General features: G+C 55.1%; 2 protein-coding genes across 7 annotated transcripts in view; both read right to left on the bottom strand.

Moving 5' to 3' along the window:
• Positions 1-807: 807 nt before the first annotated feature.
• On the bottom strand, positions 808-12,357 carry LOC134353247 (low-density lipoprotein receptor-related protein 10-like). Its single transcript, XM_063061279.1, has 7 exons — positions 11,886-12,357; positions 6,068-6,103; positions 5,451-5,583; positions 4,574-4,758; positions 3,337-4,285; positions 2,941-3,070; positions 808-1,628 (listed from the first exon to the last, which is right to left on the bottom strand). The coding sequence occupies exons 1-7, from the start codon at positions 11,923-11,925 to the stop codon at positions 1,242-1,244; spliced, it is 1,860 nt and encodes a 619-aa protein (XP_062917349.1). The 5' UTR covers positions 11,926-12,357; the 3' UTR covers positions 808-1,241.
• Positions 12,358-13,063: 706 nt separating this feature from the next.
• The window catches only part of LOC134352682 (capping protein, Arp2/3 and myosin-I linker protein 3-like), a 102,830-nt gene continuing 90,063 nt past the window's right edge, over positions 13,064-25,830 (bottom strand). For 5 of the 6 annotated variants that reach the window (XM_063060063.1, XM_063060067.1, XM_063060066.1 and 2 more), the window contains 2 exons: positions 24,296-24,391; positions 13,064-13,535 (listed from right to left, as the gene is read on the bottom strand). In XM_063060063.1, coding sequence (XP_062916133.1) covers positions 13,444-13,535; positions 24,296-24,391 — 188 coding nt within the window. In that variant the 3' untranslated portion in view covers positions 13,064-13,443. Of the gene's footprint in view, positions 13,536-13,855; positions 13,906-24,295; positions 24,392-25,830 lie in introns of all 6 variants that reach the window. The other variant, XM_063060064.1, reaches the window with a different exon arrangement.

The following is a 25,830-nucleotide window of genomic DNA, read 5'->3' as shown; positions in this document are numbered from 1 at the left end:
GAAACGCGCGGGTGCCTGCACCAGTGAGAGAGCGCGCTTTGCTTGCGCTTGCACTCCAGGGCTCCCCACGGCGAGAAGGCACACGCACGTCTGTGTCCGTGACCGTGGGCGTGCATGAAGCGCGTCCCTGAGTTTTGCTTGCAAATCCGCGGACACCTGCTACGCGTTTCACAGCACGGCCACGCAGGATAAAAGGCGCCGGCATGAGAGCGTGGGGTTGTGCGTCTGAGGGTAAACACGTCCACACGAGGTTGTGCGCACTTACGCGCGGCTATTTTTGCCAATCTCTATGTGCGTCTGTGTTTCTCTCTCGCTCTCTCTCGTCAGCCCGAAACGTCGACTGTTTATTCCCCTTCATCGGTGCTGTCTGACCTGCTGAGTTCCTCCAGCATTTTGTGTGCGTGTTACTCTGGATTTCCAGCTTGTCGGATCTCTTGTGTTCACCCCTCTTCCCTTGGTGTGTGCGTGTCTCTCTCACCGCGTCAGCTCTGCGGCTGTGTACCTCCCTCTCCCAGCATCTTCCTCCCTTTCTGTGTCTCGCTCTGTCCGTGTACACCGGCACACAGCTCTGTACAAGACCGGTACGGTGAGAGTCCCTGCGTGTGTCCCGTCCCCGGCGTGCCAAACGGGGAGGCGGGGAGGCACGGCCACCCGCGTGGCGAGGGGAGAATAGGTGTGTCACTGGACGGGGGTGGGGGGGGGGACGCGCGTGGGCGTTTGGAAGCGTTACAGAAGCGGTTCACGGACACAGCCACGCGCGCGCGCAGACACGGACACGCGCACAAAGAGACGTGCAGCAGACCAGTTACCACAACAAGTTTACTCTGAGAACTCATCGTGCAGGCCATCCGACGAGAAACGCGCGCCGAAACACAACACCAGTCACGCCGTCCAACACGGTGGGGGGGGGGGGGAGGGGGAGAAGAGGACGGGTGTCGGGAGAAAGAGCGGAGGATGTAGGGGGAAGACAGGAGAGTAGATGCGGTGGGGGGGGGTTGGAGAGAGACAGGAAGAAGTAGGGAGAGCGGAAGTTGAGGTTATGGTGGAGGGAAAGGGGAGGAGAATGGGGGAGAGAGGGGATGCCGGTAGAGGAGGCAGAGAGAGGGGAAGGCGTATGGGGGTCAGAGTGAGAAGAGAGGTTGCAGGGGCGGAAAGGAGGGAATTGGGGGGGGGTTCATTCATCGGTCGATGCTCATCCCCCAGGGAGGGTCTGAGGAAACTGAGCGTCCTCCCACCCACCCTCAGAATACCAGAGGGAAGTGGTCCTCCTCGCTCTGCGCCAACTCGGTAGAGGGCAGGGGCAGGAGGGGGAGGCCGAGGGAGTCCGCAGCGGCCTGGGAGGGAGGAGAGCTGTCCCAGGGGAGGCCAGCTTTGGGAGGGGCGGACGCCGGGTGATCGGGGTTGGTGTCCACAGAAGCAGATTCGTCGGCGGCGGCGGCGGCGGTGGAGGCGGAGGCTGCCGGGGTTCGGGGGCCGCCCCGGGAGCGAATGAAGAGGGCGCCGAGGCGAGAGCGTCGCAGCCGGCGGAGGAGGCGGCGCACGGCCCGGTGTCTGCGCCGTCGCCGTGTCTGGTCGGGTCCGTGCCGCAGTAGGTGTATCATCGAGCGCAGGTTCCCTAGCACCGAGACCTGGGAGAAGGCGAGAGAGGGAGGGTTTGTTTAGAGATACAGCGCAAAAACAGGCCCCTTCGTCGAACTCACCATCTCTTCCCCCACCGCGCCCCATCCGAACCAATCCTCTCTACTCGCGTACAGCACATTTCCAACCATTGCTGTGTTTTAAATGACGTTAATGTGCCTGCCTCACCCACTTGCTCCGGCAGATCGTTTCAATACCTTCTGGTTGTTCCTCCGGTTCGTATTAAACCTCTGCCCTCTGCTCCTTGATTCCCCACCCTGGGAAACAGACGGCGGACGTACACCCGATCTGTGAACGTCCCTTTATAGGTCACCCCTCAGTCTCTCCCCGGAACTCAGATCCTGGAGTCCCGGCACCATCCCTGAACTTTCCAGCTGCCTTACATCATCTTTGGTAGCAAGGCGACCAAAGCTGAACACAATACTCCGAACGTGACCTCCCAACTCCTGTGATCAGTGCCCAGGCGGAGGCAAGAGCGCCAAACGCCCCTTCTACTGGTGACCCCACTCTTGGCATTCCTGCCAGGGTCTGCTCTCTTCTACAACACTCCCCGGGGCCCTGCTGTTCGCTGTGAAAATACCGACCCGGACTGAACTTTCCAGAATACGGTGCCTGGTGGGGTGGAGAGCAGACACCCCGGGACAAATCTGCGGCGAAACTGGACTTAACCCGGTCACGACAGGGAGGCAGGCCTGTCGGCCCAACATCCTTCCTGCCAGTCTCATTTGGCCCACGGCCGTAACCCCAGATACGCCCCCCTTCATGTGTCTAACCAATGCCTCTTAAAAGATGCGACGTACCAGCCTCGACCATTCCCTCCACCAGCTCATTCCAGACGCTCACTGGCCTCCGTGTAAAGTTTACATCCCAGCTGTATTTTAAACCCTCTCCCTTTTATTCGTGACTCCCCCGCCCTGGGGAAAAGGCTACAACCTCATCATGACCCTCAATTCTTATAAACCTTCTACCGAAGTCACCACCCCCCCCCCCACACTCCCCTGCGCTCCAGGGATTAAAGATCCGTGTGGCGAGTCTCTCCCGACAACTCGGACCCCCAATCCCAGCAGCATGCTTACAAACCTCTTCCAACTCCTCAAAAGCTTGACCAAACAGTACGCAATACTCCACCCTCACGCTGATCGACGGCTAACAAGACCCTCCAGTTCAGTAACTGGGCAAAACGAAGGCCGAACAAGGGCAACCCAGCTTCACGGGGCATCACGCGACACGCGGGACGCAGGGGCAAAGCCAGTGAGAATCACCGGAACCCGAACCTTCCCCAACCTGGACCCATGGACTCACGTCGTTGGGGTTCTCCGTAGGGAAGTCATCAACAGGGGGAATGGACCCGTCGGCGATCAGTTGGCCGTAGGAAGGAGGGGCGCGTTGGTGGATAATCTCAGCTTCTATCCGAGCCAGGGGTGTCAGCAGGCTGCGGGGTCGAAACCAATCTGAGTCAGGCACGGACTGAGCTTCCCCACACCGTCCCATCACACACTCCCCCACACCGTCCCATCACACTCTCCCCCACACCGTCCCGTCACACACTCCCTCCACACCGTCCCATCACACACTCCCTCCACACCGTCCCATCACACACTCCCGGGGTCAGACACAGAGTGAAACTCCCTCCACACCGTCCCATCACACACTCCCGGGGTCAGACACAGAGTGAGGACCCCCTCCCCCGGCTCTCACCTGTACTCTCTACTCCTGAGCCGGTATAGTTTGCAGGTGCATCCGAGCGCCACCACCATCAGCAGTCCGCAAACCAGGCTGCCGAGCGCCGCCGCCGTGGTTACCTTACGGGGCAGCGGCCGGCCGACGGCACTGCATCCACTCTCGTCGCTGCCGTCCGCGCAGTCCCGCTGCCCGTCGCAAACCCAGCTCTCGAAGATGCAGCGCCCGTCTCCGCAACGGAAGTTGCCGGGCTGGCACCAGTTGCAGTCGCGCTCATCGGCCGCGTTCGGGCACGCCGCCTGGTAGTTACAGCGATCCGAGTGTCGGTAACACAGGCCTGAACCAAAGGCGCACGGGAACAAGCCTGCCGGGCAGCGGGGGCACCCGCTCTCGTCGGCACCCTGCTCGCAGTCCCAGTGGCTGTCGCAGCGTTGCTGCGGGGAGAAGCAGGAGGGCGAGCCGCCGTCCCGGCACGGGATCAGGGGCGGGGGGCAGTAGCCGTGCGCACGGAACGAGGCGGAGAAGCCGCCGGAGCTCCGGCCACCGGCGGAGCTGTAGCTGAGCAGGGCGGAGCCCGCCGGGGTCAACAAGGTGCGGACGACCGGCTCCCGGTCTCCGCCCAGAGGTCCGGAGAAGACGGCCAGTGGAGGGACCTGGTCCGCGTTCCGGCCCTCGGAACCCGGCCGCACTTCCAGCCGGTCTCCCCGCGCCAGCCGCAGCTCCAGGCTCAGCTCTAGCTGCCGCGTGTCCCCGGTTTCTAGCAACCAGCAGCAGAGCAGAGGGGCGCGGGGGAGCGGCGCGCCCAGGTCCGGGGAGCGCAACGAACCCCAGAAGGAGTGGTGGCGGCGCTGGAGGCAGGGTACAGGGGGCGGGGAGATGGAGGAGGAAAGAGGGGGGGCGGAGAGCGAAGAGCAGGGGAGGGTGTCCACGGAGCACTCCCCCCGCGGGCACAGAGGGCAGACGGATTCTGTGAAGAGAGAGAAAGAGAGGGGTGGGTCAGCGATCGCAGACAAGCCTACCCCTGACCACACAATCCCACAGTGTTCGCTCCTTACCCTTCCTCTGACCTCTTGGCCATCCCCGTCCCTCCCACCCCCTGGCTCTCTCTAACCCCCTCCTTCCTTCCCCCATCTCCCACTTTCTTCCCTCAACCTTCCCCAACACTCCCCTCCTGCCCCACAATCCTCCCGCCCCCCCCCCCACTGCCCCTCTTCTCGCTCTTTCCACGTCCGCCCCCACCCCGCTTCATCTGTACCTTTGGAATACGAGAGCCGAAATGCTTGTCGGGTCAAGTATCCGGACCGGAGGACGATGGAGACAGAGCCCCCAACGAAGGTGAGGTTGGGCGGCCGGACAGTCCCGCACACCTCCCGGGGCTCTCCTCCCGACCGGCCCACTTTCAGCGAACCCACGGAGCAGGGCAGGTGAAAGTTCTGGAATCTGAAGGGAACAGTCAAACAGTCACACCTTCAACCTTTCAGGTTACACACCCCGACCTGCGTAGACCGCCCTTCTCCGTGACTCCCCTCCCTCCCCTACACCCCTCCCGCCCCTGTACTCACTCCGCCTCCGTAACCATCTCTCTCACTAGCACCCACCTCTCCGTGACCCCTCCCTCCCCTTTACTCCTCATCGTGAACCTCTCCTTCCCTTAGACCCTTCCCAGTCTCCATGATCACCCCCTCCTCTACTCCCCACCCCTCTATGACCTCTCCCTCCCCGTCTCCGTGATCCCCTCACTCCCCTGCACCCCTCCCGTCTCTGTGACTCCCCTCCCTCTCCTACACCCCTCCCCGTCTCAAAGCCCCCTCCACCATCCCCTACATCCCTCCCCATCCCTAGCCCCCTCCCTCCTCTACAACCCAGCCCTTCTCTGTGACCCCCTCCTCCACTACACTGCGACCCCCACCCTCTCCTACACCTCTCCCTGTCTCCATGACCCCTCCCTCCCCTCTCAGTCTCTGTGACCTCCACCATCCCCCGACACCCCACTGTGGCTCCATGACCACCTCTGACCCCCGCAGCCACAACCCTTCCCTCCTCAGACCTCCCCATCTCTGTGGCCCCCATCCCTGTCCCTACACCCCTCCCTGCCTTTGTGACTCACCCCAGCCCCTCATTTCGTCTCTCACCTGAGGGTGACTCTCTCTGTGGGTGAGGCTTCGATGATCCAGGAGCAGAAAGCGGTCTGATTCCAGTATTCGGACAGGGTGGGGGCGCGGATCCGTCCGCTGGGTAAGGAGCGTCGGTCAGTGCCCGTACATCCTGACGAGGGTGCGGGGTCGGGGGTAGAAAAGCAGCAGTATAAGTTGTGGTGGAGAGGGAGAGAGGGGCAGGGGCAAATGGGGGGGGGCGATGAGAGAGAAGGGGTTAGGAGAGAGTGGGAGCACGACGGGAGTTAGAGAGGAGAGGAGCAAAGGTGGACGGGGAGAGCAGTTTGGGGTTGGGAGGGCAGTGGGGAGGGGAACGGTGGGTGAGAGAGGGAGCTGTCTGGTCTCCTTGCACCGTGACCAGGCTGGATCGATGGGATCCCCTGTGACTCTATCACCCAGTCCTACCCAACCCTCTCAGTCTCTGGTTTAACCACCCACCCTTCTCTCCCCTGTCTAATGTCCCTCTCCCCACCCACCGCCCGGACAGCCCCTCTTTGCTGTGCGCTGGTCAGTCTCTGCACAACACGAACACCGCAGGCCTCGTTAATCTGGCCCCTAAGGTCAGAAAACCAGTGCAGAATTCCCGAGAAACTCACCTGTACATACGACAGAAGCCGGGACCAGGAGCAGCACTGAGAGACATGGAAAAAGGGAGAGGGGAGATCAGTAAAGTGAGTAGAACCCAGCCTGTAACCCACTACCAGGGATCTGTTATCCTATATATAATCCCTCCACCCCAAACCCCTGAATCAGATCCCAGCCTGTAACCCACTCCCAGGGATCTGTTATCCTATATATAATCCCTCCACCCCAAACCCCTGAATCAGATCCCAGCCTGTAACCCATTCCCAGGGATCTGTTATCCTATATATAATCCCTCCACCCCAAACCCCTGAATCAGATCCCAGCCCGTAACCCACTCCCCGTGATCTGTTATTCTATATATAACCCCGCCCTCCGAACCCCTGGATCAGATCCCAGCCTGTAACCCACTCCCAGGGATCTGTTATTCTATATATAAACCCGCTGAACCCCTGGATCAGATCCCAGCCTGTAACCCACTCCCAGGGATCTGTTATTCCATATATAAACCCCCCGCCGAACCCCTGGATCAGATCCCAGCCCGTAACCCACTCCCAGGGATATGTTATTCTATATGTAAACCCCCCGCCGAACCCCTGGATCAGATCCCAGCCTGTAACCCACTCCCAGGGATCTGTTATTCTATATATAACACCCCCCGCCGAATCCCTGGATCAGATCCCAGCCTGTAACCCACTCCCAGGGATCTGTTATCCTATATATAATCCCTCCACCCCAAACCCCTGGATCAGATCCCAGCCTGTAACCTACTCCCCGTGATCTGTTATTCTATATATATAACCCCGCCCTCCGAACCCCTGGATCAGATCCCAGCCTGTAACCCACTCCCGGGGATGTTATTCTATACATAAACCCGCTGAACGCCTGGATCAGATCCCAGCCCGTAACCCACTCCCAGGGATCTATTATTCTATAAATAAACCCCCTGAACACCTGGATTAGATCCTAGCCAGTAACCCACTCCCAGGGATCTGTTACTCTATATATAAACCCGCTGAACACCTGGATCAGATCCCAGCCTGTAACCCACTCCCCGGGATCTGTTATTCTATATATAAACTCCTGGATCAGATTCCACCCTGTAACCCACTCCCGGGGATCTGTTATTCTATATATAAACTCTTCGATCAGATCCCAGCCTGTAACCCACTCCCAGGGATCGGTTATTCTATATATAACACCCCCCGCCGAACCCCTGGATCAGATCCCAGCCTGTAACCCACTCCCAGGGATCTGTTATCCTATATATAATCCCTCCACCCCAAACCCCTGGATCAGATCCCAGCCTGTAACCTACTCCCCGTGATCTGTTATTCTATATATAACCCCGCCCTCCGAACCCCTGGATCAGATCCCAGCCTGTAACCCACTCCCAGGGATGTTATTCTATACATAAACCCGCTGAACGCCTGGATCAGATCCCAGCCTGTAACCCACTCCCAGGGATCTGTTATTCTATATATAAACCCTCAAACCCCTGGATCAGATCCCAGCCCGTAACCCACTCCCAGGGATCTGTTATTCTATATATAAACCCCCCGCCGAACCCCTGGATCAGATCTCAGCCTGTAACCCACTCCCAGGGATCTGTTATTCTATATATAAACCCGCTGAACCCCTGGATCAGATCCCAGACTGTAACCCACTCCCAGGGAACTGTTATTCTATATATAAACCCCCCGCCGAACCCCTGGTTCAGATCCCAGCCTGTAACGCACACCTGGGGATCTATTATTCTATAAATAAACCCCCTGAACACCTGGATTAGATCCTAGCCAGTAACCCACTCCCAGGGATCTGTTACTCTATATATAAACCCGCTGAACCCCTGGATCAGATCCCAGCCTGTAACCCACTCCACGGGATCTGTTATTCTATATATAAACTCCTGGATCAGATTCCACCCTGTAACCCACTCCCGGGGATCTGTTATTCTATATATAAACTCTTTGATCAGATCCCAGCCTGTAACCCACTCCCAGGGATCTGTTATTCTATATATAAACCCGCTGAACGCCTGGATCAGATCCCAGCCTGTAACCCACTCCCAGGGATCTGTTATTCTATATATAACACCCCCCGCCGAACCCCTGGATCAGATCCCAGCCTGTAACCCACTCCCAGGGATCTGTTATCCTATATATAATCCCTCCACCCCAAACCCCTGGATCAGATCCCAGCCTGTAACCTACTCCCCGTGATCTGTTATTCTATATATAACCCCGCCCTCCGAACCCCTGGATCAGATCCCAGCCTGTAACCCACTCCCGGGGATGTTATTCTATACATAAACCCGCTGAACGCCTGGATCAGATCCCAGCCTGTAACCCACTCCCAGGGATCTGTTATTCTATATATAAACCCTCAAACCCCTGGATCAGATCCCAGCCCGTACCCACTCCCAGGGATCTGTTATTCTATATATAAATCCCCCGCCGAACCCCTGGATCAGATCTCAGCCTGTAACCCACTCCCAGGGAACTGTTATTCTATATATAAACCCGCTGAACCCCTGGATCAGATCCCAGACTGTAACCCACTCCCAGGGAACTGTTATTCTATATATAAACCCCCCGCCGAACCCCTGGATCAGATCCCAGCCTGTAACGCACACCTGGGGATCTATTATTCTATAAATAAACCCCCTGAACACCTGGATTAGATCCTAGCCAGTAACCCACTCCCAGGGATCTGTTACTCTATATATAAACCCGCTGAACCCCTGGATCAGATCCCAGCCTGTAACCCACTCCCCGGGATCTGTTATTCTATATATAAACTCCTGGATCAGATTCCACCCTGTAACCCACTCCCGGGGATCTGTTATTCTATATATAAACTTTTGGATCAGATCCCAGCCTGTAACCCACTCCCAGGGATCTGTTATTCTATATATAAATCCTCAAACCCCTGGATCAGATCCCAGCCCGTAACCCACTCCCAGGGATCTGTTATTCTATATATAAACCCCCCGCCGAACCCCTGGATCAGATCCCAGCCTGTAACCCACTCCCAGGGATCTGTTATTCTATATATAAACCCGCTGAACCCCTGGATCAGATCCCAGACTGTAACCCACTCCCAGGAAACTGTTATTCTATATATAAATCCCCCGCCGAACCCCTGGATCAGATCCCAGCCCGTACCCACTCCCAGGGATCTGTTATTCTATATATAAATCCCCCGCCGAACCCCTGGATCAGATCTCAGCCTGTAACCCACTCCCAGGGAACTGTTATTCTATATATAAACCCGCTGAACCCCTGGATCAGATCCCAGACTGTAACCCACTCCCAGGGAACTGTTATTCTATATATAAACCCCCCGCCGAACCCCTGGATCAGATCCCAGCCTGTAACGCACACCTGGGGATCTATTATTCTATAAATAAACCCCCTGAACACCTGGATTAGATCCTAGCCAGTAACCCACTCCCAGGGATCTGTTACTCTATATATAAACCCGCTGAACCCCTGGATCAGATCCCAGCCTGTAACCCACTCCCCGGGATCTGTTATTCTATATATAAACTCCTGGATCAGATTCCACCCTGTAACCCACTCCCGGGGATCTGTTATTCTATATATAAACTTTTGGATCAGATCCCAGCCTGTAACCCACTCCCAGGGATCTGTTATTCTATATATAAATCCTCAAACCCCTGGATCAGATCCCAGCCCGTAACCCACTCCCAGGGATCTGTTATTCTATATATAAACCCCCCGCCGAACCCCTGGATCAGATCCCAGCCTGTAACCCACTCCCAGGGATCTGTTATTCTATATATAAACCCGCTGAACCCCTGGATCAGATCCCAGACTGTAACCCACTCCCAGGAAACTGTTATTCTATATATAAATCCCCCGCCGAACCCCTGGATCAGATCCCAGCCTGTAATGCACACCTGGGGATCTATTATTCTATAAATAAACCCCCTGAACACCTGGATTAGATCCCAGCCCGTAACCCACTCCCAGGGATCTGTTACTCTATATATAAACCCGCTGAACCCCTGGATCAGATCCCAGCCTGTAACCCACTCCCGGGGATCTGTTATTCTATATATAAACTCCTGGATCAGATCCCACCCTGTAACCCACTCCCAGGGATATGTTACTCTATATATAAACCCGCTGAACCCCTGGATCAGATCCCAGCCTGTAACGCACTCCTGGGGATCTATTATTCTATAAATAAACCCCCTGAACACCTGGATTAGATCCTAGCCAGTAACCCACTCCCAGGGATCTGTTACTCTATATATAAACCCGCTGAACCCCTGGATCAGATCCCAGCCTGTAACCCACTCCCCGGGATCTGTTATTCTATATATAAACTCCTGGATCAGATTCCACCCTGTAACCCACTCCCGGGGATCTGTTATTCTATATATAAACTTTTGGATCAGATCCCAGCCTGTAACCCACTCCCAGGGATCTGTTATTCTATATATAAATCCTCAAACCCCTGGATCAGATCCCAGCCCGTAACCCACTCCCAGGGATCTGTTATTCTATATATAAACCCCCCGCCGAACCCCTGGATCAGATCCCAGCCTGTAACCCACTCCCAGGGATCTGTTATTCTATATATAAACCCGCTGAACCCCTGGATCAGATCCCAGACTGTAACCCACTCCCAGGAAACTGTTATTCTATATATAAATCCCCCGCCGAACCCCTGGATCAGATCCCAGCCTGTAATGCACACCTGGGGATCTATTATTCTATAAATAAACCCCCTGAACACCTGGATTAGATCCCAGCCCGTAACCCACTCCCAGGGATCTGTTACTCTATATATAAACCCGCTGAACCCCTGGATCAGATCCCAGCCTGTAACCCACTCCCGGGGATCTGTTATTCTATATATAAACTCCTGGATCAGATCCCACCCTGTAACCCACTCCCAGGGATATGTTACTCTATATATAAACCCGCTGAACCCCTGGATCAGATCCCAGCCTGTAACGCACTCCTGGGGATCTATTATTCTATAAATAAACCCCCTGAACACCTGGATTAGATCCCACCCTGTAACCCACTCCCCGGAATCTGTTATTCTATATATAAACCCCTGAACCCCTGGATCAGATCCCAGCCTGTAACCCACTCCCGGAGATCTGTTATTCTATATATAAACTCCTGGATCAGATCCCACCCTGTAACCCACTCCCAGGGATCTGTTACTCTATATATAAACCCGCTGAACCCCTGGATCGGATCCCAGCCTGTAACCCACTCCCAGAGAACTGTTATTCTATATATAACCCCACTCCCCGAACCCCTGGATCAGATCCCAGCCTGTAACGCACTCCTGGGGATCTATTATTCTATAAATAAACCCCCTGAACACCTGGATCAGATCCCAGCCTGTAACCCACTCCCGCGATATTTATCCCCTCCACCGAACCCCGAGATTAGATCCCAGTCTGTAACAAATTCACTGGGGCCTGCTATTTTATATATAATCCTAACAGCCCCCTTAATTAGATTCCAGCCCTTAACCCACACCTGGGATCTGTTGTCTCTATATAACACCACCCAACCCCACACACCACCCCGACTCCCTAATGAGATCCCAGCCGGTAAAATATTCCAGGGAAACTATTCTATCTACAACAGTCCCCTGGAACTCCACGGTCAGATCCAAGCTTGTAACCCATCCGGGGATCTGTTACTCGCTGTCTGAACCCTTTATATCCCCCCCTCTCTTGTCCACCTCCCTCCCTCCTTATTGCCCTCTCCTCTCCTACCACTCCGCCCCTCCTCCCTCCCCCCAGCCTGCGCAGGAGTCAGGCTCAGTCCTCACCCATACACTGATGCAGCAGACTTCGGCCCGTTGCCCCCATCTTGGCTGCGAACTTTGACTCGGGGACTTCAATTGCGATCAGACCTCAGCTGGGTGTCATTCCTCCCGGGGGATGGCCGTACGACAACGGCCCTCCCTCCTCTCCCCACTGAAGGCTTGACCGGGGGTGGATCCGCTCTCCCACACCCGCTCTGGGTAGAAAAGTTTGTCCGAGAAAGTTTGGAGGAAGTTTTGAGCGTATCGGTTGACTCTTTACTTTCAGTTTTGACTTCCTTGTTCAGGTTGGGGGTGCCTGATGACGGCAGGCGCTGTTGGTAGGGATCCCGCGTCCCTCACTCCTTCTCCTTTCTTCACACCTTCCCTCGCTCACTCAATCACTCACTCACTTTCTCTCTCTCCTTTCACCAGCTCCCACCACTCTTTACCCAGACTTGGACGGACGCGACCACTCCACTTCCTGCTCCGCGACACGGCCCCGCCCACTCCTCTCACAGCTGACAGGCAGCCGGCCAATGGGATCGCGGCGTCCTGGAGGGGGAGGGGGGGCTTCTTAAAAGGGCAACACAGCCCCATCGCAGCCACGCCGCTCTGAGTCAACTCACAGGGAATGTCTCTTCAAGAATGTGGCTCTGACGCTGCCATGGGGAATCGCAATTAATTCACTTAAGGGGGGGGTAGAGAAGGAACGCAATGACGTCATCTAAAGAGGCGACGTTGCGATGACGCCACTTAACAGGGAATCCCGCGGTGACGCACTCAAGTATCTCCAGCATTGTGTGTGTGTTGCTCCGATTTCCAGTATCTCCAGATTTTCTCGTGTTTGTGACACACTTAATGGGGCGGCGGCCCTTAAAGGGTGTGGGGGAAGAGAGGGGGTAGAGATTAGAAGGCGTTTCGAGGGGTGGCGAGGAGCTGGGGCGGTGGGTGGAGATTAGATTGGGGAGGACTGGTTGACTGCGGTTAAAAAGAAGCCGGACCCGACCTCCTCCGTCACCGTTTTATTTCAGGGTGGCAGATCGCGGGTGGTGGAAGGATCTGGTGGGGGAAGGAGGGGGTGTCGGTGAGGGGCTGAGATTGAAAGCAGGTTGGGGAGAATGGGCCTGAGGGTAGGAGGAACGCGAGTGAGGAAGGTGAGGGTGAGGGTTGTTAATAAGAATCCGGACCCTCTTGCTCTTGCTCCGCCACCAGTTTTATTTTCGCCGGTGTTGTCGTTAGCGGCCGGAGGCCCGAACTGTCGCTGCCCGCGCACGTTTACTGCAAATATACAAAACCACCAGTGAGCGGACGGGCTGAGTGGCCGCGGTCCACGCTTATATCATTTACATCTGATTTACATATATTTACATACAGAGAGCACAGCCAATCACGGCCAGCCAGACACCCAAAGAATGGTGGGGTAGATTTGGAGGGATAGAACCGGGAAGTTGGGAGGACTGAGTGGATCCAGGCGGCATTGTTTGGGAGGAAGGAGGAATTTCCTGGCACAGTGCAGCATGGTGGGATTGGACTGGGTGGTGGATCTTGGAGGACTGAGCTCCTTTGCCCCGTCCCCTCCTCTTCAGACGCCGTCTGGCCACCTGCGCCCGCTGACACAGCGACGGTGAGCTGTCTCGTCCCTGGAACCAAGTCCATCTGAGGCACACTGGGTTCCTGCAACAGATCCCCGCAGTTCGTTCAATAAACCGCACAACCACAGGATAGAGATCCCTCAGTAGAATATCCTGCGTGGGCAATCCCTCAGCGGGGTAGTCTATGTGGGGATCTCTCCCACAGTGCAGAGACCCCACAGAGGCAAGATCCCTCAATGCAGAGATCTGTCAGCGGCGTGAGCCTGCATCTCCTCCCTCCCCTCACCCATTCCGTGACGCAATGATCCCTTCTCCCTTACCTCCCTGCAGTACTCCCTCCCTCCTTCCCTCCATTCCCCCTCCGCGTCCTCAGGCACCTCCACCCCTCCGATGTGATGTTACCCTGCTTCTGTCTTCCTACTGGTCCACTCCCTGTATCTGCTCCGCCGCCTCTGTTGACAGAAGAGAGATCTGGTCATGCGAGAGCTAGGAACAATTCACGCAGAGGGCCCGGAATCCCGCCCTTTAAAGTTTACTGACTGCCAAGGAGACACTGGAGACCCCACAACCCGTCCCCTTCCCACCCCCCGGGCGGAAGACCCTTTATGCGAGGCCGTGCCCGGTGATAAATTCATTCGATTTTGTACACAGATCTGCCAACTTCTGCGGGCTGGAGGGGACATGCACATAGAGTGGGTGAGGCTGCAGTGGCCCGTCCGCAAGTCTGCGGGGGCCGCTCCTGGACGTCCCACTCTCTTCACATTTGGTCGTCCAGGACGGAGGGGTGCAAAGGAGCTGGTCCAGGGACCGGCAAAGAGAGATATCCGTGGCCCTGGTGGGCTCCGCCGGGGCAGAATGCTTCACAATTTTCCGGAGGTACGTGGAGAAGGAACTCACGGTGTCCGTGGGTACCATGGAGCTGCTCCGGGACCGTTGTCAAGGAAAGGGAAAGTTTTACTTTACTTTGTCGTGGTCACCGTTCACCTTTCTGTTCGGTGCAAAGAAAACATGTCTGCCCACCCTGCTGGTCCCTTCTCCAGAGATACCCGGGCCCAGAGTAACCCCGGAAGCGGGGTCGGCAGAACCCGCCATTGCTCCCTGCCTGGACCCGTGAATGGTGAATGGTCACCTCGGCCAGGCCGCAGGAGCAAACGGATCTGGTGACTCCGGCCGGACCGAACACAACCCCCACCCCCCGCCCGCAGCGGGTGACCGAGAACCAGGACCGTGGGGCTGAGAAGTGTCACGGCCGCGGTCGGCTGGACAGCTCTGGTCGGAGTTCAGAGTTCAAATCCAGCGTCCTCTACAAGGAGTCTGCACGTCCTCCCTGCAGAATGTGTGGGTTTCCTCCGGGTGCTGCGGTTTCCTCCCACAGTCTAAAAATGTCCCGGTTAGCAGGTTAATCAATCACTGTAAATTATCCCGGGATTAGATTAGGGTTAATCGGGACTGCCGGGCGGCGCGGCTCGAAGGTCCTACTTCTTACACTGTAACTGTAACGGTAAATAAATTAATTCAAATGCCGCCAGAAGCTAATCAGCCCTTCAAACGCTCAAAGAGGCAGCAACTCTTGTACCTGTTTCCTCCTGGCCACTGAAATGACATGGGGAGAACTCCCTGCGTAAAGAGACCCCCCGGCGATTGCGGACGGATAAAACTGAACCATCACGCTGTGCCTAGACAGGCAGACAGGAGCAAGGAAGTGTACGGCGTGCAGGAGCATCTCCAAGGGCCGACCCCGGGCCCGGTGCATGGACGCAGCCACGCCAGTGTCTGCCTCCTGCGAGGCCCCAGAAGGTTCAGCAGGTCATCGAGACTTGCGCTAGCATTTTGTGGGTCGCTCAGGATTTCCAGCTTCTGCAGAATCTCTCGTGTTTAAAGCTTCTACAGACGTCTGGTGGAGAGCATTCTGACCGATATCGAGGCTCCCAGGCACAGGATCGCGGTGGTGGTGGGGGAGCTACAGAGACCAGTAGAGTTAGCCTGTTACACTGCAAATCGGGCACGGTGGGTAACTCCGAAAGGGGACTCATACTGGCTGGGACCGGTTCTGGAGAGAGTCAGTGTGGATTAGACCACAAACACAGGAGGTCAAATTTACTGCCGTCCTAGCCTGAAAGCACCCAATCTCAGGCCTGTTTAGTACTCGGATGGGAGACCACCTGGGGATATCGGGTACAACGGGCTTTGGAGTTGGACTGCGCCCATTCAGTGAGCAGGATTCATTAGAAAGGGCAAAGGAAAAGAAAGCAGGGGAAAGTGGAGCGGCCATTGTGTGAGTGGGTCAGTGATGGAGTGGCTTTGGCTCATCAAGCTTGGGGAAAGGAAGTAGCTGGTAAGTTTCTTTTTCTTCTTTATTCTCCACTCCTCGTCTTGTTAGGGCACAGTTAGTGGGGTGAGATTGTGTCTTGTTAGGGCACAGTTAGTGGGGTGAGATTGTCTCTTGTTAGGGCACAGTTAGTGGGGTGAGATTGTGTCTTGTTAGGGCACAGTTAGTGGGATGAGGGTGGCTCCAGGGGCAGAGATGTGGGGATTCTGGGAAGCCTACCAGCAGAGTCACAGTGACTGGGTCTCTGGCACTGAGTCTGGCGCTGTGGCTCAGAAGGCAAGAAAAGGGGACAACAATGGTGATAGGAGGAATAGAGACAAGATTCTGTGAGACACCCGGATGGTGTGTGTTGCCTCCCAGGTGCCAAGGACAGGGATGTCTCAGATCGGGTCCACGGCATTCTACAGGAGGAGGGGGAGCAGCCGGAAGTTTTGGTACGTGTCGGCACCAATGACACAGGTAGGAAAAGCAAGGAGGTCCCAAGGAGGGATTTTAGGGAGCCAGGCAGTAAGTAGAAAAGCAGCACCTCTCGATTGCTGCCCGTGCCACGCGTCAGTGAGAGTAAGAATAGGACGATTTGACAGGTGAATGCCCAGCTGAGGAACTGGGGCAGGGGCAGGGGTTCAGACTTCTGGGGAAGCTATGACCTGTATGTACAAAAGAGACGGGTTGTGCCGGAACCCAAGGCGGGCAGGTTCGCTAGAGCTGTTCGGGGTGGCTTAAACTAATTTGGCAGGGGATGGGAACTGAAGCGATAGATTTGAGTCATTGGTTTGCAAACGGAGGCAGTCTGTAGTAACACCACTAACAACGAGAGGCTGATGATGGGGGTAAGTTACAGTCAACAGGATGAGTTGGAACATAAAGGAAGGACAGAACCGGAAAGGGGGATGAATACAGGACTGAAGGTTTGTATTTGAATGCGTGCAATATATGGAATAAAGTAGAGAAACTTGTAGCACGGTTACAGATTGGCAGGTGTGATGTTGTAGGCATCATGGAGTCATAGCTAAAAGAAAATCATAGTTGAGAGTTTAATGTCCAAGGATACACATTGTATTGAAAGGACGGGCAGGAAGTCAGAGGGGGCGGTGTTGCTCTGTTGGTAAAAAAATGAAATGAAATCATTAGAAAGAGGTGACATAGGGTCAGGAGGTGTTGAATCGTTATGGGTAGAGCTAAGGAACTACAAGGCTAAAAATACCCTGATGGAAATTGTATAGACCCCCAAACAGTAGTAAGGATGTGGTCTACAAATTACCATGGGAGACAGAAAGGGCAATGTTATGATAGTAATGTTATGAGTCCTGATGAAGGGTCTCGGCCCGAAACGTCGACTATACCTCTTCCTAGAGATGCTGCCTGGCCTGCTGCATTCACCAGCAACTTTCAAGTGTGTTGCTTGAAATTCCAGCATCTGCAGAATTCCTCATGTTTATGATAGTAATGTTGGGGGGTGGATTTCAATATACAGGTAGATTGGGAAAATCAGGTTGGTGCTGGATCCTGAGAGGGGAATTTGTAGAATGCCTGTGACATGTTTTTTTAGAGCAACTTGTGGCTGACCCCCACTGGAGGATTAACTATTGTGGATTGGGTGTTGAGCAACAAACCAGAAATGATCAGAGAGCTTAAGGTAAAGCCTACATGGTAGGCTTATTCAGAAAGTTAGAAGGCATGGGATCCAGGGAAGTTTGGCCAGGTGGATTCAGAATCGGCTTGCCTGCAGAAGGCAGAGGGTGGTGGTGGAGGGAGTACATTCATATTGGAGGGTTGTGACTAGTGGTGTCCCACAAGGATCTGTTCTGGGACCTCTACTTTTTGTGATTTTTATTAACGACCTGGATGTGGGGGTAGAAGGGTGGGTTGGCAAGTTTGCAGACGACACAACGGTTGGTGGTGTTGTAGATAGTGTAGAGGATTGTCAAAGATTGCAGAGAGACATTGATAGGATGCAGAAGTGGGCTGAGAAGTGGCAGATGGAGTTCAACCCGGAGAAGTGTGAGGTGGTTCACTTTGGAAGGACAAACTCCAAGGCAGAGTACAAAGTAAATGGCAGGATACTTGGTAGTGTGGAGGAGCAGAGGGATCTGGGGGTACACGTCCACAGATCCCTGAAAGTTGCCTCACAGGTGGATAGGGTAGTTAAGAAAGCTTATGGGGTGTTAGCTTTCATAAGTCGAGGGATAGAGTTTGAGTCGCGATGTAAAGATGCAGCTCTATAAAACTCTGGTTAGGCCACACTTGGAGTACCGTGTCCAGTTCTGGTCACCTCACTATAGGAAGGATGTGGAAACATTGGAAAGGGTACAGAGGAGATTTACCAGGATGCTGCCTGGTTTAGAAAGTATGCATTATGATCAGAGATTAAGGGAGCTAGGGCTTTACTCTTTGATGAGAAGGAGGATGAGAGGAGACATGATAGAGGTGTACAAGAGGAATAGATAGAGTGGATAGCCAGCGCCTCTTCCCCAGGGCACCACTGCTCAATACAAGGGGACATGGCTTTAAGGTAAGGGGTGGGAAGTTCAAGGGGGTTATTAGAGGAATGTTTTTTACTCAGAGAGTGGTTGGTGCGTGGAATGCACTGCCTGAGTCAGTGGTGGAGGCAGATACACTCGTGAAGTTTAAGAGACTACTAGACAGGTATATGGAGGAATCTAAGGTGGGGGCTTATATGGGAGGCAGGGTTTGAGGGTCGGCCCGACATTGTGGGCTGAAGGGCCTGTACTGTGCTGTACTATTCTATGTTCTATAAAGGAACCCTTAGGGGAAAGTAAACATGATATGATCGAATTCACCCTGCAATTTAAAAAGGAGAAGCTAGTCAGATTCATCAGTGGAGTAAGGGGAAGAGGCAGATAGGGTAAAGTGTTGGGACGTGTATGGTTGTGCACTTTGGTCGCAGAAATAAAAGCATAGACTATCTTCTAAATGGAGAGAAAATTAAAAAATCTGAGGTGCAAAGGGCCTTGGGAGTCCTTGTGCAGGATTGCATTAATTTGGAGGTTGAGTTGGTGGTGAGGAAGGCAAATGCAATGTTTTCCTTCATTTGGAGAGGACTAAAATATAAAAGCAAGGATATAATGTTGAGTATTTGAAAGGCACTGGTGAGGTCTCACTTTGAGATGGGTGAGCAGTTTTGGGCACATTTTCAAAGGAAGGATGTGCTGACATTGAAGAGGATTCAAAGGAGATTCACACAAATGATTCCGGGATTGAAAGGCTTCTCATGTGAGGACTGTTTGATGGCTCTGGAGTTCAGAAGAATGAGAGAGGAGTCTCATTGAGAGTTATCGAATGGTGAAAGGCCTCGGTAGAGTGGACATGGAGAGGATGTTTCCTATGGTGGGGGAGTCCAAGACCAGAGGGCACAGCCTCAGAATGGAGATGGGGAGGAATTTCTTTAGCCAGAGAGTGGTGAATCTGCCAAATTCTTTGCCACAGGCAGCTGTGGAGGCCAAGTCCTTATGTATATTTAAGGTACAGGTTGGTCAGGGCATGAAGGGATATGGGGAGCAGGCAGGAGATGGGGGTTGGGAGGGAAATGGCAGACTCGATGGGCCAAATGGCCTAATTCTGCTCCTGTATCTTATGGTCTAAAACGCTGCAGAACGGCAGCAGGTCGGGCAGTGTCTATGGAGGGGGAAGAAACAGTCGACGTTTCAGGCTGAAACCCTTCATCACGACTGGAAACCGGAATAAGAAACTGAGGGGACGGGAAAGAGTACAAGCCGGCAGGTGATAGGTGAGGGGGAAGGAGGAGGGTAGGTTGGGGAGGGAGGGGAAGCTGGGAGAGGGGTAAAGGGTTGAAGAAGGAGGAATCTGATGGAAGGGGGCAGTGGACCGTGGAAGAACAGGAAGGAGGAGGGGAACCAGAGGGAGGCGATGGGCATCTGTGGAGAAGAGAAGGGGTAAGAGGGGAGACAGAAAAGGGAATGAAGAGAGCAGGGGGGGGGCAAAATTACCAGAAATGAGAGAAATCAACACATGCCGTCAGTTGGAGACTCCCCAGAATGAGGAGTTTGTTGTGTATTCAATATTTCAGTAGCATTTGAGTAATCTTGTGTATATGTTGTTTGATTAAGCATTCTTGTTTATTGAAATAATTCGTTATGGGCTGTATGTATAAATATGACATCAACTACCTCGTGATATGTGTGGGCCTCGCTTAAAATAAACTTACAATTTGATCTGCATTTTGGACTCTCGTATCTGCCTTTTGAATTAGTTTGATGTTTTGAAGTTACAAAATATAACCGTGTTTTTACTGCAGCCTGAGTTTTGGCCTCGTCGTGCTGGGAGAGGAGGCTATGGACCCACACATCAGTATGGGAATGGGAAGGCAAGTTGAAATGGTGGGGTGGGCCACGGGGAGATCTTGCCTTTTGCGGTGGTCGGAGCAATGGGACCCCCCACCCCCGGCTCATCCACACTCGTTCACCCCATTACTGATACACTGCGTGTACCTTCTACAGGATGCACAACTCACTCAGCCTGGTCAGAAAGTTTTCCCAAATAGACCTCCTCTACCCGCTCGAAGGACGAGGGCGGCAGAGGCCTGTGGAACAACACCCCCCACCCCCCCTCAGTGACCTCCGAGGCACAGACTTGGAAATGTGTTATCTGTTCCTTCACCGTACCAGCCGACTCCCTGGCTCCACCCACACTCCAGTTCATGAAGACAGCTCATACCCGCCTTCCACGGCGACTGGCAGCAGTTTATAAAGTCATCAGAGGTGTAGACTGGAGAGAGAGTGTCTGCTTTTCCCAGGGGGGAGCTGTCTATCACCAGGCCCTCTGTTGGATGTTGCATCCTAGCTGTGTGGATACACACGCCAGGGCTGTACGATATGGAGAGCAAGCTGGTGCCCATGTAGCAAGCTCCCCGTCTCCACACATCTGATAAACCCAAAGGAACGGCAGAGACTGATACAGTTTGGCACCAGCAGCGTCACAGGAGTTGCCAGTTGGCATTGAACTCAACATGGGACTGCCTTAGGGACCCCAGCTCCGGATTTTTCCCTCGGGGTTCACTCCCGAAGCCTTCCCTGTGAGTGGGTACGGCCGCAAGGCAGCGGAGGTTTGAGATCAGAGTTTTCCTTCTCCTAGATGAGCTGCCAACCACAGCTGACGAGCCCCGTCTGCCCGAAGCGACTGGTTTTAAGGCGCCAGTAACCCGCCTTCGCCCCTTCTCCTGTCAGGGGAAATGGTTCAGCTGGGCTGACTAGCTAAGCCACACGTGAAGGCCCAGAGCTAGACTTGGTTGTCAGAGGCTATTTGAGGTGCCCACCATTGGGAGCATTTAATAGGCAGTGGGAGCTTGTCCCCGTTACCACCCCCCACTCCGGCTATAACAACCTCAACAACCAGCACCAGAGAGCATCCACTGAAGACGAGAGTGGTTAAATTCAAAGGCGGTGCGTGGGGTGAGTTTGGTTTCACGCAGAGAGTGGTGGTACCTGGAATACTCTGCCGAGGGTGGTGCTGGGGGCAGGTACAATCGAGGCATTCGAGAGGCTCATGGGGAGGCTCCCTCTCCTCTTCTCGCCTCCCCCCCTCAGAATCTCAGCAGCCCTACTTCATTAGGAGCTCGAGGAGGTTTGGCTTGTCATCAAAGACTCTGGCAAATTTCTACAGGGGAGCCACGAACATCATTCTGACCGGTTGCATCACCGTCTGGTGTGGAGCCTCCAAAGCACAAGATCACCAAAGGCCTTAAGATATCGGAGCAGAGTTTGGCCATTCGTCCATCCAGTCATGGCTGATTTATTTTCCCTCTCAACCCCATGCTCCTGTAAACGTTGACGCTCTTACTAATCAAGCACCGATCGGCCTCTGCTCTGAGCACTGGCTATCTGATAACTTGGCCTCCGCAGCCACTTGTGGCAATGAATTCCACAGGCTCACCTCCCTCTCGGAGGTTTCTCCCCCCACACAGAGAGTGGCGGGAGTCGGGGTGCTGGCGGAGTTAGATGTCAGTCAGTGCTGGGAACAAACGGACAAGGATCGCGTACAGAAGGGATTTTGTTTAATTTGGTATCCGGTTTGGCACAGATAACGCGAGCCAAAGGGCCTGTTCCTGTGATGTACGGCTCTGCCTACCATCGTTAAGCAGAGGGCACTGGTGAGACCTCATTTGGCACACTGAGTACAGTTTTGGGCCCCCTATCTTAGAAAGGATATACTGATATTGGAGAGATTTCAGAGAAGATTCACAAGGATGATTCCTGGAATGCAGGGGCTAACATATGAGGAACGTTTGTCGGCTCTTGGACTGTATTCATTAGCGTGTAGACGAACGAGACGGGATCTCACAGAAACATTTCGAATGTTGAAAGGCATGGACAGAGTAGATGTGGAAAGGCTGTTTCCCTTTGTGGGTGAATCCAGGACAAGAGGCCACAGGTCTTACAATTAGAGGGTACCCAGTTAAAACAGAGACGAGGAGAAATTTTTTTAGCCAGAGGGTCGTGGATTTGTGGAATTCGTTGCCACATACAGCTGTGGAGGCCCGATCATTGAGGGTGTTTAAGGAGGAGATTGACAGGTATCTAATTAGTCAGGGTATTAAGGGATATGGGGAAAATGCCAGAAATTGGAACTAGATGGGTGAATAGTTTAGCTGATGGGGGAGCTGCGGAGCAGACTCGATGGGCCGAATGGCCTACTTCTGCTCCTTTGTCTGGTGATCTTGTGCATGGGGACCACCACTCCCGGTGCTGTACTGGTCTGCCCACCGTCGTTAAGCAGAGGTGTGGGGACCACCACTCCCTGGAAGCTCCCCTCCGGGCCTGGACAGTTAGTTCTGCAGGGGGGCCCCCAACGTGCGCAGGCCGGCTCCCAGGAAAGGCAGCAGGTCCAGGGAGTGATTCCGGCTGGGCCGGGGGGCGGTGGTGTAGGAGTGGCCCCCTCCACAGGGAGGAGTGATGCCTTCCGTCGGGAGGCCCAGGGACACGGCAGACATCCAGTACCTCAAACCAACCTTCCCAGGAAACGTTCGTCACCTTGACCCACCGACACCACAAAGACCGCCGGCCTCCTGTCCCTCCCCCTTCGGTCAGAAAGCACCTCGAGTCTCCCCAACAGGGTGGCTCTCTCCCCGTTCGATGGTCGGAAGCAGGAGCAGAGGGAGGGAGGGAGGCTGTTACTCTGGGTGGAGACCCGTGGCCTGTGGTGTTCCCCAGGGCCCTGTGAGGGGACCATTCCTTCTTGTGTGTGTGAAAATCATGTTTCACGGATCAGAATGGAGTTTTCAAAGAAGTGCTGTAGATGTTACCTTGTCTGAACAGCATATTGGTTTGAGTTTTCTTCCTGAGGGATAAAGCTCACAAGTATTTGGAAAGACAGTGGTCGGTCAGGGAGATGGGTCGGTCAGGGAGACGGGTCAGTCAGGGAGACGGGTCAGTCAGGGAGACAGGGGTCGGTCAGGGAGACGGGTCAGTCAGGGAGACGGGTCAGTCAGGGAGACAGTGGTCCGTCAGGGAGACGGGTCCGTCAGGGAGACAGGGGTCGGTCAGGGAGACGGGTCGGTCAGGGAGACAGGGGTCCGTCAGGGAGAGTCAACCCAACGCTGTGAGTTAGAGGTCACAGGTCATGGATCTGACTGAGGAGATTTGACGAAGTGACCAAGAGGATCAATGAGGGCAGGGTGGTAGACGTGGTCTACATAGACCTCACAGTAAAGCCTTTGCTGAGGTCCCACATGGCCGGCTGCTCTGGAAGGTTCAGTCACAGGGGAGCTGGACAACTGGACACACAACGGGCTCGATGGAAGGAATCAGAGGGAGAGGGTGGGAGGTTGTTTCTCGGACTGGAGACCCCATGACTAACGGTGTTCCCCAGGGTTCGGGGCTGGGCCCATCGCTGTTTGTCATCTGTACGAGCAGGTACAGGCAGGGTCAGTAAGTTTGCGGACGACACAATGGGTGCTGTCGTTGACAGTGGAGGTGGTTATCAGGATTTACAGAGGGACGTTGATCAGCTGGGTCAGTGGGCCGGGGAAAGGCAAATGGAGTTTAATTCAGATAAGTACGAGGTGTTGCACTTTGGGCAGACAGATGGGGGGGCAGGACTTCCACAGTGAACAGCAGGGACAAGGGGAGTGTTGTAGGACAGAGGACCCAGGGGTACAGGTACATGGCTCCCTGAAAGTGGAGTCACAGATAGACCGGGGGGGGTGGGCGGTGGTGACAGCGCTGGCCTTCATCGGTCCGGGCACTGAGTACTGGAGTTGGGACGACATGTTGACATGTTGGGGTTGTACTAGACGTTGGTGAGGCCGCACTTGGGAGTATTGCGTTCAGTTTTGGTCGCCCTGCTGCAGGAAAAATGCCATTAAGCTGGAGAGAGAGCAGAGGAGATTTTCAAGGATGTTGCCAGGACTCAGGGGTCTGGGCTGTGGACAGTGATCTTGCACGGGGGGTCTTAAACCACGAGGGGCACGGACTGGACGAATGCGCAGTGTTTTATCCCCCTGGGAGGGGTGTCCGGGAGGGAAACACCACACTCACCAGCAGGAGCACTTGTGTCCACAGGGAGTGTCCGGGCGGGGAGCAGTGGCTTTCTCCGGAGGGGGGGCTTCTGTGGCCGAAGCACGCTATCCGTCCCTGGGGCAGGAAAAGGGACAGAGTTGAGGGGGGGGGGGGGCAGAGGGAGCGACCCTTCCCCCTTCTCCTTTCCTAACCACCTCTCCTCCCCATCCTCTCTCCTTCTTTCAGTCCCCTCAACACCTCCTTCTTCCACCCTTCTCTCTCCCCTTCCCTTCTTTCATACATCCTTTCCTCCTTCCCACCTCCGTCACCCTCCTCCACTCCCCTACGCTACCCACTCACCTCTTCCCTCCCCTTCTCTCATCCCTCTCCTCCTCCTTCCCTCCCCCTTTCCCAATCTCTGACCGTCCCTCCACCTCTCCTCCCCAACCTTATCTCCCCCTCCCCATCTCTCCCCTCCCCTCCCTCCTCCCTCCCTCCCCACACTCTTCCCCATCCTTATCTCCCCTCCCCATCTCTCCCCTCCCCCTCCCTCCCCCTCTCTCCTCCCTCCCTCCCCTTCCCCATCCTTATCTCCCCCTCCCCATCTCTCCTCCCTCCCTCCCCCTTCCCATCCTTATCTCCCCCTCCCCATCTCTCCTCCCTCCCTCCCCCCTCTTCCCCATCCTTATCTCCCCCTCCCCATCTCTCCCCTCCCCCTCCCTCCTCCCTCCCTCCCCACACTCTTCCCCATCCTTATCTCCCCTCCCCATCTCTCCCCTCCCCTCCCTCCCCCTCTCTCCTCCCTCCCTCCCCCCTTCCCCATCCTTATCTCCCCCTCCCCATCTCTCCTCCCTCCCTCCCCCTTCCCATCCTTATCTCCCCCTCCCCATCTCTCCTCCCTCCCTCCCCTTCCCATCCTTATCTCCCCCTCCCCATCTCTCCTCCCTCCCTCCCCCCTCTTCCCCATCCTTATCTCCCCCTCCCCATCTCTCCTCCCTCCCTCCCCCCTCTTCCCCATCCTTATCTCCCCCTCCCCATCTCTCCCCTCCCCTCCCTCCTCCCTCCCTCCCCACACTCTTCCCCATCCTTATCTCCCCCTCCCCATCTCTCCCCTCCCCCTCCCTCCCCCTCTCTCCTCCCTCCCTCCTCTTCCCCATCCTTATCTCCCCCTCCCCATCTCTCCCCTCCCCCTCCCTCCCCCTCTCCCTCCCTCCCTCCCCCTCTCCTCCCCATCCTTATCTCCCCCTCCCCATCTCTCCCCTCCCCCCTCTCCTCCCTCCCTCCCCACACTCTTCCCCATCCTTATCTCCCCCTCCCCATCTCTCCCCTCCCCCTCCCTCCCCCTCTCTCCTCCTTCCCTCCCCCCTCTTCCCCATCCTTATCTCCCCCTCCCCCTCTCTCCTCCCTCCCTCCCCCCTCTTCCCCATCCTTATCTCCCCCTCCCCATCTCTCCTCCCTCCCTCCCCCCTTCCCCATCCTTATCTCCCCCTCCCCATCTCTCCCTCCCCCTCCCTCCCCCTCTCTCCTCCTTCCCTCCCCCCTCTTCCCCATCCTTATCTCCCCCTTCCCCTCTC

The sequence above is a fragment of the Mobula hypostoma genome, chromosome 10 (genome assembly GCF_963921235.1).
Source record: "Mobula hypostoma chromosome 10, sMobHyp1.1, whole genome shotgun sequence".
NCBI lineage: Eukaryota > Metazoa > Chordata > Chondrichthyes > Myliobatiformes > Myliobatidae > Mobula > Mobula hypostoma.
The sequence above is the reverse complement of the archived record's forward strand: the minus strand, read 5'-3'. Positions and strand labels throughout refer to the sequence as shown.

Coding starts and splice junctions, on each gene's coding strand:
- LOC134353247 (XM_063061279.1), bottom strand. CDS start 11,925: ATGGGGGCAACGGGCCGAAGTCTGCTGCATCAGTGTATGG. Junction 6,104..11,885: donor TCTGCTGCATCAGTGTATGG/GTGAGGACTGAG, acceptor CATGTCTCTCAG/TGCTGCTCCTGGTCCCGGCT. Junction 1,629..2,940: donor CTACGGAGAACCCCAACGAC/GTGAGTCCATGG, acceptor GCCTTCTCCCAG/GTCTCGGTGCTAGGGAACCT.